Source organism: Sorex fumeus, unplaced genomic scaffold (genome assembly GCF_029834395.1).
Source record: "Sorex fumeus unplaced genomic scaffold, SorFum_2.1 ptg000098l, whole genome shotgun sequence".
In the NCBI taxonomy this organism is placed as follows: Eukaryota; Metazoa; Chordata; class Mammalia; order Eulipotyphla; family Soricidae; genus Sorex; species Sorex fumeus.
The window spans coordinates 31,022,919-31,042,741 of NW_026606155.1; the positions used below are offsets into that span (position 1 = coordinate 31,022,919).

The 19,823-nt window shown below is 43.9% G+C and overlaps 2 protein-coding genes across 2 annotated transcripts in view; both read right to left on the reverse strand.

The window, feature by feature from the left end:
- Window positions 1-2,337: 2,337 nt before the first annotated feature.
- Window positions 2,338-9,209, reverse strand: AKAP5 (A-kinase anchoring protein 5). The gene is made up of 3 exons (XM_056133174.1): window positions 9,140-9,209; window positions 4,331-5,369; window positions 2,338-3,316 (listed from the first exon to the last, which is right to left on the reverse strand). Exons 2-3 carry the CDS (start codon window positions 5,138-5,140, stop codon window positions 2,843-2,845), a joined length of 1,284 nt encoding a protein of 427 aa, XP_055989149.1. The 5' UTR covers window positions 5,141-5,369; window positions 9,140-9,209; the 3' UTR covers window positions 2,338-2,842.
- Window positions 9,210-18,475: 9,266 nt separating this feature from the next.
- Window positions 18,476-19,823, reverse strand: part of MTHFD1 (methylenetetrahydrofolate dehydrogenase, cyclohydrolase and formyltetrahydrofolate synthetase 1) — a 74,026-nt gene continuing 72,678 nt past the window's right edge. The window contains exon 28 of the mRNA XM_056133160.1: window positions 18,476-18,724. The gene's annotated coding sequence lies outside the window, so the exon portion shown is untranslated. The remainder of the gene's footprint in view (window positions 18,725-19,823) is intronic.

Below are 19,823 nucleotides of genomic sequence, written 5' to 3' on the forward strand. Positions count from 1 at the left end.
TTTGTTGAACATCACTTATAATTCCTTAATATAAATACAGTAAAAAAATCTTTTAGGAGAGACTTACATATCTGATTTCTTATTCCTAGAAAAAAACTAATTTGGGTTACCTCAGAAATCATGGTAATGAGATTTTTGTCATGTAGCAGGTATAATTAGATTGATATCAATTAGTCCTGGATTCTTTTTTCAAACTTAATTATTAAATTTCACAAAAATTGAAGAAATACCACTTAATGAAAACAAACAAAGACACACTGATTACAGAACTATGAATACATTCTAACTAAAAAGTTGTATCAAACTGCAAGAAAGACAAAAAATAGAAACCTAGACCAGTTAAATGTTACTTTCATAAAAAAAAAGTAGTTACATATTTACCTTATATCTGTTTTTAAAATCCTCAAATATATACCTGTACCTTTCATAATATTTTAACAGTTAACATATACTATGCTTTTGGTTCAGTCATGAGCAATTATTAAAATCTTAACAATGAAAGTATATTAGCTTGAGAAATCCTTGTAATAAATAAGACAGAATTGCTGCAAATATTATAAAATGCACCGACCTTATTAAGGTTTTTTTTATATGATAAATATTTGCTGGTACTGTCCAAGTAATTATAGCACCACATACAGTGGATTAAAAGTGAGCTTTTGAGGAAGAATGTCTTAAGTCATTAAAATTTTGTTTTCAGGTTGTACAATTAGAGGAAACTAATGTCTTGGGTCATGTGTTTTAAAAGAATTACTTTTCATCTTGATAAATTAATTTGACTCTGCAGCTCTTCCCACACACAAGGGTATATATAAAGCATGAAAGTAGGGGGGCGGAGCGATAGTACACCGGGTAGGGCATTTGCCTTGCATGCGGCCAAACTGGGTTCAATTCCCAGCATCCCATATGGTCCCCTGAGCACCACCAGGACTAATTCCTGGGGCCTGAGCCAGGAGAAACCCTGTGCATCGCTAGGTTTGATCAAAAAAACAAATAAATAAATAATAAGAAAGTAGGAAGATCTGGGGAAATACTTTTGCACTTCAGAAAGAATCTTGGTAAGGAAATCCATTATTTAATTAACCCATTAGTTCAATTAATTCATTAATTGGTTCAAAATTCAGGTGTTTTTTTGCCAGAGGTGTCAAAATGTACAGAAAGAAATAAGATTCAGTAGGACAAAATGAACACATACTTTATATATGCAATTCATAAATAATGCAAGAACTCATAACCTCCTTAAGTAATTTAATATATACTTGAGGGATCGGAGTTGGGGTCACACCGGATAGTGCTCAGGGCTTATTTTTGGCTCTGCACTAAGGGGTCCTTCCTGGCTGGGCTTAGACCACATGTGGGTCCAGGGATTGAACCTGGTCAGCTGTGTACAAGGCAAGTGCCTTACTTGTTACAGTGTTTTTCTGACCCTGACAATACATTCTTTTCTCTAATGGTGTACAATTACTTTTTAACAAACAATTAACTATTTGAGTAAACTTCTTCAATTTTTGATCTACCTTCAGAGTAACATTCAGTGGACAAGAAAGGAATCTAGGATATAAGCCCCAACCTAGGAGGTAGGGAAATCTATTGTACTATGGCATTTCACACAAGGAAAAATTGACAGCTGCTTTTAAAAAAATATGGTGGTAATTAATGAGATAGATTTAAATAACTGAATAAAAATTCAAACAATCTTATATTGTTCATCTTTTGGTAAGGGGCAAGCAGAACTGAAGACAGTTATGAGGAAGTTAATTTTCAATATCCATGCAAATTGTTTTAACTGGTATCTTTCAACACATCACAAAAAAAAGACCACTGACATTTAAGATATAATTTGCTTTAGAAAGTTCCACTTTCTATCCAGTCAGGTTCATGGCTCATTCTTGGTCAGGAACCACATTTTACTAAATCCTAAATCCCTAAGACTTTTACTGCTAATTTGGTTTTGAATTCACTCTTCCTCTTTGAAGAAAGGCTGATGAATATAATCCTTTGAGAAGGGATCCTGCAGAATGAATACTGTGTTATCTGTGATCATTTGTAATTGGGCACTTTGACTTCTTTTTAATGAAAAATTATATTCTACTCTTGTTTTTTGTTGTCCCTGTTAGGTTTTTGCTTTAAGCTTTTCAACAGACAGAAACAGGTTTATATAGGTCTGCTCATAGCAAGGAAAGATGTAGACATGTACTCTCTGTCTCCACACCTTTGCACTTGGTAAATTATCTGCCAGTTTAAAGGAATTTGTGAATAACTTGTAAGGGACCTGAGCAAGTCTCAAAAGCCACTCCTGTGTAATTCAGATCATTTTCTGCACACTGCTGAAATGGGGGAAGTGCAATACTTTTGAGGTAATGCCTAGAAATATAAATCATAAATCACATGTCCACAAAAATAGTTCACCTTATTTACCAGCTTAAAGTTTCACTGTAAAAAAAATAAGCTTTTAGAAACTGAACACAAAGTTAACCTTTACACAGGACTAAACCATCTAAAGGAAATCAGGCTTTGTAACTTCAGAAAATATTAAAGAACTTAGAACTTACTCAAGGTGCTCAGTAAATACATCTTCTTTCTCCCAAGCATACCAATCTGTATACACTATTTTGGCAGCTACCTGTATGTTGTTTGGATTGCCGTCTATACAGACTTCCTTCAATCCAGAAGTGACTACATTTCAGTTGTAGGGAGGGGTTTATTAACTTGATGAATTCTTTTGCACTCTGGACTAGAATAAATTCCACCAATAATAAATCTCTCATTTGTTACAGAATAAGAAATGCCACAAGTAAAATAATACATCATTAAGTTTTTTTCTGTGATTTTGGAAATGAAGTCACTGCAGAATATTGTTCATTTTATTATCATCAGAAACCATTTCATTGACCAGCTGTTCTATAGACAACTGGATGGCATTCTTCACAAGCGAAGAAGCTGTTTCTATTAAAAGTGTTTCATACTGTTCTGAAGTTCGACCCTCTAAACCACTATCATTAGCAAAAACTCCGACTTGCTCATTTTCTGTTGAAATTAAGAATTGCTTAGGGACATTTTTAGATTTCTTAACATCAAATTCACTGATTTCAGTGTCTGTAATAATAATGGCAATTGGCTCCATTCTTCTGCTTTCGTCTGGTTTGGTTTTCTCTACATCAAGCTCGTTCTCTTTAAAATCTGATTCCTGACTCAATTCAGAAACTTCTGGCTGACTCTCTTTAGCTACATTGTCTGTACTTTCCTGGTCTTCCCAGTTTGGTTCACTTTCTGGACTACTGCTTCTGGCTTCCTCTAAAATTTGCTGATCTTGGATCTCCAATGAGGGAGGAACATCAGATGGAACCACAGAGGGGGGAACATCAGGAACCACGGAGGGGGGAACATCAGGAACCACGGAGGGGGTAGCATCAGGAACCACGGAGGGGGGAACATCAGAAACCACGGAGGGGGGAACATCAGAAACCACGGAGGGGGGAACATCAGAAACCATGGAGGGGGGAACACTAGAAACCACGGAGGGGGTAGCATCAGAAACCACGGAGGGGGGAACATCAGAAACCATGGAGGGGGGAACACTAGAAACCACAGAGGGGGGAACATCAGGAACCACGGAGGGGGGAACATCAGGAACCACGGAGGGGGGAACATCAGGAACCACGGAGGGAGGAACACTAGATACCATAGAGGGAGGAACATCAGGAACCACAGAGGGGGGAACATCAGGAACCACAGAGGGGGGAACATCAGGAACCACGGAGGGAGGAACATCAGGAACCACGGAGGGAGGAACATCAGGAATCACGGAGGGGGGAACATCAGGAACCACGGAGGGAGGAACATCAGGAACCACGGACGGGGGAACACCAGGAACCACGGAGGGGGGAACATCAGGAACCACGGAGGGGGGAACATCAGGAACCACGGAGGGAGGAACATCAGGAACCACGGACGGGGGAACACCAGGAACCACGGAGGGGGGAACATCAGGAACCACGGAGGGGGGAACATCATGAACCACGGAGAGGGGAACATCAGGAACCACGGAGGCGGGAACTTCAGAAACCACGGAGGGGGGAACATCATGAATCACGGATGGGGGAACATCACGAACCACGGAGGGGGGAACATCACGAACCACGGAGGCAGGAACATCAGGAACCACGGAGGCGGGAACATCAGAAACCACGGAGGGGGGAACATCAGGAACCACAGAAGGAGGAGCACTAGGAACCATGGAGGGAGGAACATCAGGAACCACAGAGGGGGGAGCATCAGGAACCACGGAGGGAGGAACATCAGGAACCACAGAAGGGGGAGCATCAGGAACCATGGGCGGGGGAACATCAGGAACAGCAGGTGGCAGTTTTCTTTCTGAAGTTTCAAGTGGACTCTCAGGCTGGGGTGGAACAGTTTGTTTTTCTTCAGCTGTTTCAAGGACGACAGCTCCCGTCTGAATAGCAGTTTGGCCTGTGTCTGATCCTAGTTCTACAGAAATCACTTTCTCTGCAGAAGTCAGGTTGTTGCTCACACCGGGTTCCCAGCCCTCTTTGTCCTCTTTCTGTGAGATGTCTTTCTTTACCTGTGGAACTGGCTTGATCGCTGGCTTGATCTCTTCTGACTCGGTTGGAGTTTTTATGCTCAAACTTTCAGCTTCTCCCTGGACTTTGATGCTGCAGTCTGAGTCTTCTATAATTTTGGAATGTTCACTTCTTTTCCCTCGCTTTGAGAATCTTACGCAGGGAAGCCGGAGTCTGGATTTTGCCTTTTTCTTCCGTAGGTTGGCATCCTCAGCATTGATTTCCGGCTCTTTAACCTCTAAGGACTTCTGCTTTGAAGAACTGGACCTTTTCCTGCGTGTCACCAGGCGTTTGATTGAGGCCCAGGCCCCCCCAGTGGGCCGTGACTGGTCAGAAGCTCCTGTTTTAGGGGGATGCTTCCTCACCATACCAGCAGACTCAGGGCTGGCTTTAAGCTTCGTTGCTTTGGCTGCTTTCTTTCTTCTCTTGAAGCAAAGCTTCGAGGCCTTTTCCTCCTGCCTCTCTTCCTGAGGACTAACTTCTGTGGCTTTCTTCTCATCCTTGCTTTCCACTTGAATTTCAGACACTATGCTTTCCATTTTCACTTTACATTCTTTCATTCTCTAGAAAAATTCTCTCAGAATTCTCTCTTATGAAGAACATGTAGGCAAAAATTTACAAGGTAAAATTTCCTCCGGATGTATCCACTCCTTTGATCTTGCTCTGAAGTGTTGTCTCAGGTGGTTTCTCCAATATACAAATGACTAATTTGTTTACTGTAATTTCTGTCAGTTTCTTTGTGAAAGCCCTTTGTTGGATGATAAATATTTGTTCTATTTAAAGATCCACCTGGTAAAGAGAGAAGAGAGTGGCGTTTTATATCACCATTAGCCACCATTATCCACACACCATTCAGTTGAATGTGTCCAATTTTACCAGGCATATTTCCCATGGTAATTATTGAAGTGCCTGGAGAATAAAAATTAGGGTTTATATTCATCTTTCTTTTTTTTTTTCAAGACGAAATCAGGAGCTGGGGAGATGGCTTAGCAAGCTGGAGTGCAGACTTTGCACGTGGGAGCCTCAGTTTTGATCCCAGGCACCACATGGGCCCTGAGCACTGACAAGAGACACCCTGAGCACAACTGCATATGTCCCCAAAACCAACACCCCCTAAAAGAAGATAAAATCTTAGCCTGTGATATGGTTTAATGGTAGAGCATATGTTTTACATGTGTGAAGTCGTGGATTTGCTCCTTGGCACCACACAGAGATAAAAATCTTGCCATTTGTGGCAATAAGGCTGTATCACAAGAGGATTAGACTAAGTGAAATAAGAAGAAAAATAGAGAAACATGTGCCAGAGAGTGAGCTCAATGTGCAGGAGCACCTGTTTTGCATGCAGGAGACCTGTGTTCAGTTCCCAGCACCACATGGTCCCCTGAGCACTATCAGGAGTAGACTCCCCCAACATATACATACTGAGCCAGCAGTGGCTCCTAATCACCACCAGAGTGGCCCAACTACAGACAAATCACACACACACACACACACACACACACACACACACACACACACACCATATAATTTTACTTGTGTGGAATACAAAGCCATCAAACATAAACCCTTTCATTCTGACAAGTATCTGAGGAAATCAGGGTGGTAGTAGGAGAAACAGGACGATGGGCTGTTTGGGGGTTGGATTGTGAAGAACAGCTCCTTGGATGCGGAGGGCACAGACCTTTGAAGAGGTGTGACTCTGTGTTCCTGCAACTCTCAGCAGGTGCTGGAAGCCAGCATCACATCCATACACAGAATTCTTTAGGAAATGGAATTTACATTTGCCTTATTTAAAACAAAAAACCAGAGTGAATCTGTTTGACTCTGTTCTTTTTGTTACAGCTCCACTTTGGGTTACCTGCAGTCAGACAGTATTTTATCAATTCTTTTAAATGTGCTGTTTTTATGATTTATTTATGACCTCTGAATTGCAGTTAGCAAACAAACACCGGAGGGCATGGGTGATAAGCTGGTATAATTTTTATTACAGAAGATAAGGAATCCAGTAGCTGCAAAGGATTTTATTATTTGAGATCACTCAAACCCAGGCAGTGAAACTGAGTTTGAGAGGGCAGCCGGTCTGCAGTAAGCCTCCTGCTAAGGTCAAAGTTAGATTCGATAGGTTTCTTTTTTTTAAATGAATGTTCTATCAAGGAGGTGCTAATTTTCCTACAATCTTGGAAAATTTAACATTATCATCATTCTCTGCTCTTAAATGTACTCTTTTAACATTTTTTTAAGAAGCCGATGTCCAAACTTTTCCCCCATAAGATGAACACGTGATCAGAGGTAGCGCTGAGAGCCAATACGTATTGAGCTCTTGGGAAATGCTTGTCACTTTCACATACATTTTTAGTGCTTCCCATAACATTGCAAAGTAAGTAGGTGGCAGTATCACCACCTGCAGATGAAGAAACTCAAGCCAGGACAGTTTGGCAACTAGCTGGAAATAGATCGGGGTCAACTAAAGAATGCTGTCCCAGAAGTTTATGCTCTGAAATTAGGTTTCAAGATTTTCATCAAAAAAAAAATGAATTGTTTGGTGATATGCAAAATTAGTGGGTGCCAGAGAGATAGGCCAGTGGGCTGAAGTGCAGGCATTGTATGTGGAAGCCCACTTTCAGTCCCTAGTGCTGCATTATCCCCTGAGCACCATCAGGAACAACCCTTGAGTAGTGAGCCATGAGTATCCCCTGAGCATGATCAGGTACAGCCCCCAAACCAAACCACATATACACACACACACGCACACACACATATGTATAAAATCTTTAATGATATTTAATTATAATGTAGCTCATCAACTTAAAAATTGAGCCACAATTTAAAATTGAACCACAACTAAACTAAGTTCTTTTTAGGGTGGAGAGGTACCTAGGGGTTATGCCTGGCCCAGAGGTCACTCCTGGCAGGGCTCAGGAGACCACATGTGGTGCCTGGGATGGAACCTGGTTGAAAGTGTGGAAGACAAGTGCCTTACCCATTGTACTGTCTCTCTGGAGATTTAAAAATCAAATTTAAATTTTTGTTTGTTTGTTTGGAGGCCACACTCAGTGATGCTCAGGGGTTTACTCTAGGCTCTGCATTCAGAAATTACCCCTGGTGGTGCTTGGGGGACCATATGAGATACTGGGATCGAACCATGGGTTGGCCATATGCAAGGCAAATTCCTTACTGTTGTATTATCACTCTGACCCCAGAGCTTTTGAAATTCTTGACATATTTTTTTGAAATTATTTGAAAGCCACATATAAATTGACAATTCAGATACTAGAGAGATTAGTTACATATAAATATAAAGCTGTCTTTTCAAAGTAATTCACAAAAAAGTAAGACAGTGGACCTGGACACAAGGAGCTCGTGGAACACAAACCTTATACATTTCAGCTAATGCATCTCCTAAATAAGTAAAGGGATTCTTTATGTAAATCTGTCCCTTTCAAAGGTTTACCTGGGTGATTTTTCATTCTATGAATCACAGAAGCAATTGCAAGCTTGAGAATCAATTTATGACCCTGGTCCATATTCCCATCCAGGGGGTGTCGCCTCTGCCATCCTTCTCACAGAAAGACAATGTCATTCCAGTCCAAGGACACAACTGAACTAGGAACACCTCAGATTCCTCTCCCCAGCCCAGTTCCATCTTCCCCAACATTAGATTCCATATGGTTATTGTTTTTTGCATCTTCTCACTTCTTGTGAGTTTCCGTGCTTATGTGCTTTTATTAACCATTGGGCATGTATAATAGAAATACAGAAATTGGACCATATTTAGTAATGCATTTTTTAAAAATCTTGCTTAAAGACACCTGCTTGAGAAGATCACCTAAAATACATTACAACGGAGAAATAAATACCCCAACAAAAACTGAAATAGAGAAAAAGCGGTCTGTAGACAGTAAAACTTTGCAGAACGCAAGACTGCCAGGGTAGTTTAATCACCGCAGGATGAAAGCCCCTGTGGTCAGATCCTAGAGATTCGCAGGTCACAGAACACACCGCCCGGAGCGGACAAGCCGAGGTGAGAGCGGCCCGGTCGCAGGAGAGCGAACCTCTCCCGCCCAACCGTGGCGGCAAAGCTTCCTCAGGGAGGGAGTCTCGCATCCTGCTTCCAGCGCCTTATGGCAGGGGCTAGAGCGCAGGAGAAAGCACCAAAAAGGAAAGTGCCGGGGGCGTGGAACAGATAACCTAGCTTCCAGCTACATGTAAAATTATGACTGCAGGGAAACCAAGATCATATTCCCCGCTCCAAAAGGGAACAGAAAAAGAAAAAAAAAAAAAACGAACAAAAAAATATCACAACCCACCCTTGCTGCTAGGACATAGGCAGAAGGGGGTGGGAAGGTGGATACGGCTCTCGAGGGTCGCGCTAGCTGGAGATCCCTGCGCAGCAATGATCATCCCCGTATCACCCACCAGGCCATCTCAGGAGTGGGCGGACACCCGGGGTCCAGCGGCGCCTCCCGCCCACTCTGCCACCGGAACGGGCAGCGGATCTGACACTAGCTGGGGACCCTCCTTTACCCGCGACCTCCTCCTCCTCACTCTCCTGCACTTACCAAGGGTGCCGGGGTCTCGGATCGACTCTGCTGCTGAGGTCGTGGTGGGCGCTCGAGGGTCCCCGCACACGCAGCCACAGTCGCTAGCCGTCAAGTCCTCTGCAGAGCTACTGCAGCCCGGAGGCGCCCCCTCCCCAGAGCGTCGAGACCGACAGCCCTCGGCACCAATTGCGCGCCGAGAAGGCGGGCGGGGGCGGGGCCGCGGCTGGGGGGCGGGGCCGCCACCTGCTAGCGTGGGAACCCGCCTTCGAGCTCTGAACCCGGGCCGCAACGTCCCCGCGGCGCCATCGCATCCTAGTGCGGGCAGGGGGACCGCCGGGAGGGCTACCGGAAGGTGAGGAGGGGACCGCCGCAGAGCGACAAGATCCGGGTTTCAATGAGAGGTACCCCCATCCGCCATCCGACCTCGAATATCTAAGAAGACAGCGCAGCTATCTTATTTAACAAGTAGCATTTAAAACGGAAGAGAATAAGATCCCTCGGAGTTCTCATCGATAAATTGAGATGGGGGCGGGGGGAAAGCTGTCGCAGGAGCGGGTCTGAGTGTCATGAGGTTATCCTGATAATTTTGAAACAGGCTCAAAAGCCCAAGACCCAGATCCTGATCCCCAGAGTCCACGGGGCAGGTGGAAGTGATGTCACTAGTGGGCTCTGATCCACAGGGACACCCATGTTCATGCAGACGCACCAATGCGGACAGGTCAGAAAGACACGGTCTTTCATACCTTACAATCCAAAGGTAAACTGAAGTAGCCTGCAAGTCCCTCTTGTTTCCCTCTGGGTATGCGCAGTTCCTGCTTAGCCTTGTCTTTCTCAGTTAAATGGGAGTGGAGGACAGCCCATAGCTTTCCTCACGTTCTCAGTAGGAATCCGAACAAAGGGCACAGCCAACAGTTACCCTCCTGCAGGGGTTGTGTATTTTCAAGCATTTCGTGAGTCTTTATCTGAATTTGTTAGCCACAGAAAAGCACCCCACGCATTTATTTGTACACATAAGGAACACTTATACCCAATGAAAGGTGTTGCCAGTTTCTACCCTTGCATATCAACCCACTCTGGTTCAATACTCAGCATCTGTCAGGTGTGATCCCAACAAAATTAAAAAATAAGGAGAAAGAAAAATGTTCAATGAATGGTGTTGCTGTGAGTTGAGGGTGACTTGCTTTGGGTTTAACATTACGTACAAGTGTGTTAGCAGGAGCACCAGCTGAGAGATACTGCAGTAAGCACAATCCCAACTTACTGGGAGAGGAGGTACTCCAGGCACATCCTGCAGAGGCAGAATCTAATAAAGTGGAGGGAACAACTAATGCAAAGCAGCTGTGTTCTTCAGTTCAGCCAGAATCTTTATAAGGGTAAATCTGCTATTCATTTTCAGATGTTTTTCTAGGATTCTAAATCCCATGTTATATGATTCTATAGCTTTCACTGAGACTTATTAAGAACTACTAGGACACAATAGCAAAACTGAATCTAAGTTGTCAAGATCTTAAATTTATAGTTAGGGGGATTGGAGCAATAGTACAGCTCCAATAGTACAGCGGGTAGGGCATTTGCCTTGCATGCGGCCGACCCGGGTTCCATTCCCAGCATCCCACATGGTCCACTGAGCATCGCCAGGAGTAATTCCTGAGTGAAAAGCCAAGAGTAACCCCTGTCCATCACCGTTGTGACCCAAAAAAGCAAAAAATATATGTATATATATATATAGTTAAGTTAGAAAAAAGGGTTGGGTGACAACAGAACACATGCACCTGCTTCCATGTATGAGGTCAGAATTTGATTCCTGGCACCACATGGTCCCCCAAAACACCATTGAGAATGACCCCTGAGCACTGAGCTGGGAGTAGCTCCCACATACCACTGGGTGTGGCCCGGAAACTAATGAAAATTGGTTTAATGCAAACTAAACAAGGGTTGGGAGATAGTGAGCCCTGAACACAGCTGGGTCTGTGTGATGCATCCCCCATAAAAAATAAAAAAGTGACTCAGGAAAATCCCATATACTCTGGTTAAATAATAAACAATTCAACTTAGCCTTGTTTATTTAGTCTGAGCTGCTATTTACTGCTATTTTGAACTTTAAACAAGCCAAAGGAAATCTGTATCACTCATAACCTACTTAAAATGCTATTCCTCATTGAGATCCAAGCTTCCCCAAATCTAACCAATCTGGAAGTTTTCAGCAATTCCAGGCAAATATTAAAAGGACCTTATCTAGATGAAGATAAGAAATAATAGCTGCCTGATTAGGGAGTAGTTGGAAATGAATCAAAGGACAGGTTAAAACAATAAAAGACACTAATGACTTACAGATCTTATTCCACAAGGTCTTCTAAAGAAAAAAATAGCTTGCTCTTCAAACCTGTGTTCTCCTTTGAACATGAATCTCGCTTGCTTGTCTCAATGTTTCTTTGCTTGCCTATTTCCACTCTGGAGAAATCTGTGTTCTCTCTTCAACATATACCCGCCTCTCACATCTTTCTAAGTTTCAATAAAAACTTTCTTGAAAAAAAAAACAAGCGAAAAAAGTCATTTCACTGTTCACTTTAACAGTAAAGGACAAAGTGAGTTGATTTATATTTGAAGGAGAGATTTTAAATTACTCATCCTAATATACACTGTCAGTATACTACTATAGATAAAATATTGCTCTGTAATTTTTCTTTAGGTTATGACTGGAGCATATAATGAGTATTCTTTTTTTTAAAAATGTATCCATCCAGTCCTTCAGGCATGTCTGTCATCCCTGAGTGACAGTTTCAACTATTATTCGTATCATTGCTGTTAGTAGATTTTTATTATATAATGGAAATCTATAAATATCTCTTCAATCTGATGAGAAATTATCCTACCCACAGCTAGCTTGTTAATATCACCAGATACAGCCTGCCAACAAGGTAGCTTGCACATTTATCCGAACTCTTATGCTCCCACCTCCCATGCTGGTGTCAGGTTTCAGTGGCCTGGCCCTGTAGTCATGGAGAATGGTTTATAATCTCTTGGACATCAGTTACTCTGGGAATAAACTCTCCCTACTCTTTCCCCTAGGTTTATGCCATTCAGTGAATCAGAGGGGCTTGATCTTTTCCTAGTAACATTTGAGCTGCACCAGTCAACACAGACACAACACAGTAACTCTGCTGTGAGCTGATTTACTTGACAGTCCATACAGACTCGAATTTTGATATGTCTGTACATCTCCAGTGCACAACAGCAGTCTGTGAAGGAGAGGATCAGAGAAGCAGCAGTTTGCATTGAATGAGAGGAGGGAAGGCAAAGGCATTACAGGAAGGGGAAGAAATGGGCCTAGGGAGGGTAGTGGTCAGAAAGGATTCCTGGCCCCAGTGTAAAAGCCCTTGACTATCGCTAGCATCAAAAACTAACGTATCCTAAGCACTGATGCTTCTGTAGATCTTGAATTCAAGTCTTCAATTAGCTGGCAGTTTTCTTTTTTTCCTTTTATGTCTTCTGTCATACCCCTTTTGATCAGATTGAGGAATTAGTTTCATAAAGCTCATGTTACCAATATTTGCTCAGCAGGCTTATTATTTTTGCTTTTGGGGGTGCTACGCCCAGCATGCTCAGGACTTACTCTTGGCTCAGCAGTTAGGAACCATTCCTGGCAATGTACGAAGGATCTTTTGTGGTGCTGGAGATTGAACCCAGGTCAGCTGCATGCAAGACAAGTGTTTTGTCCACTTGGGCTATATTTCTGGCCCAAAGTTTTCATTTCTTGTCTGTTTCTTCCATGCTTTATCATTCCTCCCTTTTAAAGAGATGTAAAATAGACAGTCTTCTGCCTGTCAAAAGGACTATCCATTTCTGTATGTTTTGGCAGATGCCTGCTAGAAAGAGCTCAGAAAGGCAAACAGGCTTTGGAATGAGATGACCTGAGTCCATTTTGCAGAAAGGAGCAATATAATTTTGAAGAATGCCTTTCTGTGATTAGTATACAAACTTAATTTACATAATCATCCTCATAATTTATCTATACACATTTCCAGCCAAAACTCAGTTCTTGTTTTGAAGCTTCTAAAGGTCATCAACAATTTCATCGCTTGTTCGGTCTATAGATACTTCCACATTAGTTGTAAAGTACAATTACCATGGGTATGATACTGTGATTAGTGATATATAATTATTAGTGATATATAATATTTGCTGTTACAACATTAGTGATCAAACAAATCATAAAAAATTGGCAACTATCCATTGACAGACAACGTTTTACATACCACACAGCCATAAGAAACAAGATGGATCTCTGGGACTGGAAAAATAGTACAGTGAGTAGGACACTTGCCTTGCATGCAGAAGACTCTGGCATCCCATATGGTCCCCTGAGCACCACCAGAACTAACTTCTTAATGCAGAGCCAGGAGTAACCGTTGAATATTGCCAGGTGTGGCTCAAAAACAAAGATGGATCTCAAAGTGAAAATTACAAGAAACACTATCATAATGCAAAATCAACTTTCTCCACTGGAGTTGATTGGCAACTGGAGTTGAAGGCATATTTTACTTTGGAAAACACTCATGTCAGTGGATTATTTACTATTCCAAGCAATAGCTGGTGAAAAAACAATTTGGATAGTTCTCATATTAGTTGTTATAATCTTTGGCAGATAGCCCTCTCATCTTTTCCCACTGTGTCCATTATTTCCATCATTAAACCCACATGGTTTTGGGAGATACAGGGACGTCTAAACTCTTTTTTTTTTTTCCTGAAAAACATTCTTTTATTTATCAAAACTGTGTATTTCCTTTTTAATTTTAATTTGTGTTTGCTGCTGTGATTTTTTTGGGAAGAGGGGGTACATCAGTGCTCGGGGTACCATTTGTTGCCAGTATTAAAGTGGAATTTATTCCAGCCCTTTGAGCTACCTCCCCAGTCCTTGTGTTGTTTTTCTTTTTTTTTTTTTAATTTTTAATTTTTATTTTTTATTTTTTATTTATTGAATCACTGTGGGAAAGGTTACAAAGCTTTCAGGTTTATGTCTCAGTCATGCAAATATCAAACACATTTCCCTTTACCAATACTTATTTTTTACCATGAAGAACCCCAATAAAACCCCACCCCCCACCCCTCCCCGTCCCTGTGAGGCAGGTGAATTCTAGTTAACACTCTATCTGCTTTGATTAGATTCATTGTTTCAATAAAAGATTCACCACTATTATTTAGAGTTTACCCCCCCCCCCCCAAATCAGACATGCTGAAAAAGCATTGTGAAGTGATTTGCTTTCTACGGCTGGGTTCAAGAATTAAATGTTGGTTTTGGATTTCTGCTCTTTTACCTATTGACCCTGGAAGTATTTCTACTGAAAGTCAGATAGTTAAGAAATTGGTTTCTGTGTTCTGGAGTCCTGGCCGTGCTGGAGAGCCGCTCGCGGGGGGCAACCGGTGGCCTCGGTAGGGCGTGAAGGGCGGAGCGAAACGCCCCCCTTCCCATGAGGTTTTAGTCGCCCCCACACCCCCGGCTCATACCTGCTGAGGGACGTCTAAACTCTTAAGTTGAAGTCACCACGTTGGACAGTAGATTGCTTTCTTGTTAAGAATTGAATAGACAGCAAGTCCCACTCTAGCTGGGGTTTTACAGACATTTTGGAAAACATCAGTAACAATTAACTATGTGCAGCTACAGCCTGAATGCTGCTCTGGGACAGGAACTGACAGTATCACTGTGTACAATGTGACACAATCACACAAAGCCTGGGAGAATTACAGGGACGCTATATGCATGACCCCTTTGACCCTCCCAAAAAAGCTGCCATCATTTCTTTGAACTATAAAACTACTTCAACGCTGATGTAAACTGAGGGGATTAAACATGATATAATTAAGAACACCAGTAAAATCCTGCCGTCAATGCAGGAATGTATAATACTGAAACATGGGGTGTCCATAGGGAGATGCAACATCTAGAAGGGTTCAAAGTAAGAAGACGAAGGAGAGAGAGAAGTGGGAGATGAAAATAGAGAAATAAAGGGGCCGGAGTGATAGCACAGTGGGTAGGGTGTTTGTCTTGCACGCGGCTGATCTAGGTTCGATCCCTGGCATCCTCCAAGCACTGCCAGGAGTAATTCTTGAGTGCAAAGCCAGGAGGAGTCCCTGAGCATTGCTGGGTGTGACCCAAAAAGCAAACAAAAAACAAACAAACACAAAAAACAAACAAACAAACAAAAAACAGAAATAGAAAATAAAGAACAAGAGCTGGGGAGAGAGCCAGGATTGAACATATGCTTTGCATGCAGGAGCTCAGGGTCCAACCCTGGAATCATGTGTTTCCCAGTGAACATCTGGATGGGAGACTGCACTGCTCTCGTCCGGGATCTGGATTTTATAGTCTCTGAGTCTTGGCCGCTGATGGGATTACACGGCGCCAGGGGGCCAGGTGGTGGGTGTGACCCCCGCCTACTGGAATTTGGAGGATCTGGGTGGAAGATGCTCGACTCCAATTCAAGTAGGCTTGGAGGTCTCGGCCCCGGAACCCGCGTGGCTTTGTCCCTCTGCCAGTACCTTCAGGTGTGCGGAGAGTGGTCTCAGCATGGTGGTGGCTGGTCCTGGAGGTCTCCGGCTGCCGTAGCCCTGGCCGGGGCGGGGAGGAAAGCTCAACCCGCTCCCCTCCAAGGGACTCCAGGAAGGAACACCCAGGCGCGGGGGCAGAGACTGCACATCTTATCAGAACTTTTCTTTATGACATCTTATTATTTCATTCCTACTTTGGACAAACTTGCAGGCTATCGAATGTAGCCTGCCCACAGGGCAGAGTCTGGCAAACTCCCCGTGGCCTACCAAATATGCCAAATACCAGTAACAATGATGGGTCTCATTCTCCTAAAGAGCCGTGAATATAATCTCAGGGCTAGGATGAAAGAGACGTTACTGGGGCCTGCTCAAGGCAATCGACGATTAACAGGATGATGAAAAATGAAATGAAATCTGGATGGGAGCCACCCCTGAACATTGCCAGTGTGACCCTAAAACAAAAAGAAAGAGAGCAGGGGGGTATGGTGCCGCCAGCAGGTTAATCTGTACCTGTGAGACGAGTGCATCAGCAGCCTGATGGCACTATCAGACTTTCAGATACCCCCAAATTGCTGCTGTGCTTTTGGCCAGATCCCAAAAACTTGGGGCAAAGTTTACCTAGAAAGTAAATGGCCAAAAGTTAGGTATGTGGGAAACACATCCAAAAACCATCTCTGGCTCAGCTATATAATTAGAAGCATGGCCTATCTGGTTCCTGATCAAACTGGTTAATAGCTATGATCCCAGAGACTCAGAAACAAATCTCGGAACCCAAAGGCTTTTGGCAGAAATGCGTCCTGTTCCTGCAGTAGGTTACTGGCGCTGGGCCAGTGGGACTAGGTTTTGTGCCTTGGCCTGTTCCCCTTGGCGGCCCGGTGACTGCCATCCTCCAGAAGCCACTTGACAGTCAGGTTTGGGTGCAGTGATGAGACACTAGGGGCCTCACCAGATGGTGGAACTGGCCCTTCCTCCCCATCCCAACGAGACCCCGAGTCACTGCCTACAAAGGGCTTCTCTGGCTCCTGATCAAACTGATTAACGGCCATGATCCCAGAGACTCAGAAACAAATCTTGAAACCCAGCGGCTTTGGCAGAAATGCATCTGGACCACATATAAGGTGGCCGCCGCCTCAGAGCTTATAGGAAAACCAGGTATGAGCCAGTGGTGACGGGGTAACTGCAGTCTCATGGGAAGTGGGGCGGTACCGGCTCATCCTTCACACCCTACTGAGGTCACGAGTTGCCCCTCACGAGCGGCTCTCTGGCACAGCCATGGCTCTAGAGGCAAAAGGACTTAATCCAGAGCCCCGCAGCTTGCGGCAGAAAAGTGAATGGACCATGCGTTAAACTATGGCACCATGCCTCCCCAGGAGGGAGAGGGTTGCTCCCTTCCACCTTTTTCCCCCCCCCAGCAGCAAGGTGGCTGCCACCTCAGAGCTTATAGGAAAGTTAGGTATGAGCCGGCGGTGAGGGGGTAATTGCAGTCTCATGGGGGGGGGGGGGGGCGGTACCGGCTTGTCCTTCACGCCCTACTGAGGTCACGGGTTGCCGCCCATGAGTGGCTCTACGGCACAACCATAACACCAGATGTACAGAAACCAATCTCGTAATTATCTGGCTCTTTGCAGAAATCCAAAATCATATGATTCTCATAACCAGCTATAGAAAACAAAGTATTTCACAATTGCCTTTCCAGCAATTCTGATTGTTGGGGGGGAAATTCTAAACAGTAATGGTGTATCTTTTGTCGAAATAATGAATGTAATCAATGTAGAGAAGAGTTAAGTGGAAATCATCTGCCTCACAGGCATTGGGAGGGGTGGGAGGGGGGTATATTGAGGTTCTTGGTGGTGAAAAATGAGTACTGGTGAAGGGAAAGGTGGTTGATCATTTTAAGACTGAGACTTAAACCGGAAAACTTTGTAACTTTTTCCACAGTGATTCAATAAATAAATATAAAAAGAAGAAAAAAAAAGAAAGAGGGCAGGAAAGAGTACAGTGATAAGGGAGCTTGCCTTGCATGCAGAGCTGACTCAGGTTTGATCCCCAGCATCCCATATGGTCCCCTGAGCTCACCAGAAATAATTCCCGAGTGCAGAGCCAAAAGTAACCCCTGAATACTTCTGGGGTTTGGCCCCAAAAGAGAAAGGAGGGGGAAAAAGGAATAAGAAAGGGAATATGAAAAAAATATTTGAGGGGAAAAACATTCTGCAGACGGCCACTGAGCCAGGACACATGTGAGCAGTAGGTATCTGCTGAGCTATCAAGGTTGGACAGAGCTCTAGGACCATCCATCTTCCCGAAAATTCTAAAAAGCAAAAGATGCTAACACAATGACAGAAATGAGAGAATCCCAGAGCAATACTGTCAGAATAAAATATAAAAACCAAACAAAGAAAAGCACATGAAGGGCCTGAGAGATAGTACAGTGGGGAGGGTGCTCGCCTTGCACACAGTCAATCTGAGTTTTATCTTCTGCATCCCATAGTCTTCCGAGCATCCCTAGGAGTTATCCCCGAGTGCAGAGCCAGAAGTAACCCCTAAGCACTGCTGGGTGTGGCCCCTAATCCAAACTGAACAAAAAAAGAAAAGCATATGCTAAAAGGACAAGTCCTCCTCCACTCCCTCTTCCTCTCTGCCTTATTCTGTGTCACCAGACAGGCAAGCGGCCCACATCCCCCTTTACACCCAACAGCACCACTAAGTACCAACTGCGACCTGCTTCCTCAGTCCAGGGGCTCTGCCTAGCAAGTGGGCTCTGGAAAGACAGCAGCAATTCACACGGCTCATAACCACCAAGATAGCAAAATTGTTTTCTTTATTCTGTGCAACTTCGGTAAATAGACATGTGAATGATTTATGTTAATTTATACAGGCTGATGAGAGTAAATTATACACGATGATGAGAATGAAGAGTGAGGAAAGGTTTCTGGGGAAACTCCCAACTACTGATTTCAGATCTTCGGAGCTGGGGTCAACTTCTCTGGACTTCCCCGCATGGCTTGGCAGCAGACTCACTGGCCAAACTGTCAGAGCAGCTTCTCGAAGAGGCACGATCTGGAAGGAGAAAGAAACAGGAAGCAAGTGGCATCTTCTGAGTGTTGCAAAGTCTCCTCTTCCCATCCACACTGTGCCTCTACCCTGTGACACCGCTCTGCTCCCCTCCTGCACAGTGAATGCTGTAACAGTGACAGCCTTTCCCACAGCTAACTCTTGAGAGGCCGTCTTTGAACTTCAAAACCATGTGTGACATTTACATTCTGTCTACATGAACAAAACTCAAGGCCAGGATGACATTTCCAGTATGGTGTACACCACTATCTCGAAGAACAGAGTCTGTCCCCGAGCGAGAAGCCGCAATCTCTCTTCTCACCTTCCTTACAGCTGCTTTTTTTTTTTACAGACAAGTTTTCTTCCTCGGGGCCCCCAGTCTGCTTCACCCTCACCCTACAACCTTGACGTGCTTCGACAAGGCAGGAGCTGTTGTTCTGCATGATTACCCTTTGATACAGGATACCCCTGTTTTGTTTCAGTTCTGTGAGTCTTTCTCCCCATTTCACATGAGCTCTGTAGCTCTTGTACTGGCCAAGACTCCTCCACATTCACTGCTCAGGTCAGGACAACTTTCCCGAAAGCCATGTCTTCCCTTTTTCTTGACTTATTCCCTTTTGCTAGAGATCTTCCTAGGAAGAGATGAGGAAGGGCAAACTTGTGTCTGGAACATCTGGATGGATCTGGTGGGGAGTCAAGGAGAAGGGTGGCTTGGGTGGGTGGGAAGCTACTGTTCTCTGGGAATTTGGTGGGTGTTTCTCCATCGCCTCAAAGCCTCTCACTGTTGAGATGTCAGGCTCACCTCATCACCAGAAATGAGTTATTCAGATCATTCTCATTGTTTTACAGACAAGTTTTCTTCCTTGGAGAATATTTTTATTTTGTTTGTGGATCACCCACCCTGTGATGCTCAGGGGTTATTCCTGGTGGTGCTTAGGGACCATATGGAATGCCGGGGATTGAACTCAGGTTGACTGCATGAAAGGAAAACACCCTATCCGTGTGCTATCACTCTGTCCCCTGAAGAATGTTTAGCATCATCTTCAGCTTTGATATCTTTGAAATTCCTTTCTTCTCCCTTTTTTCTTTGAGGCCACAAAAGTGG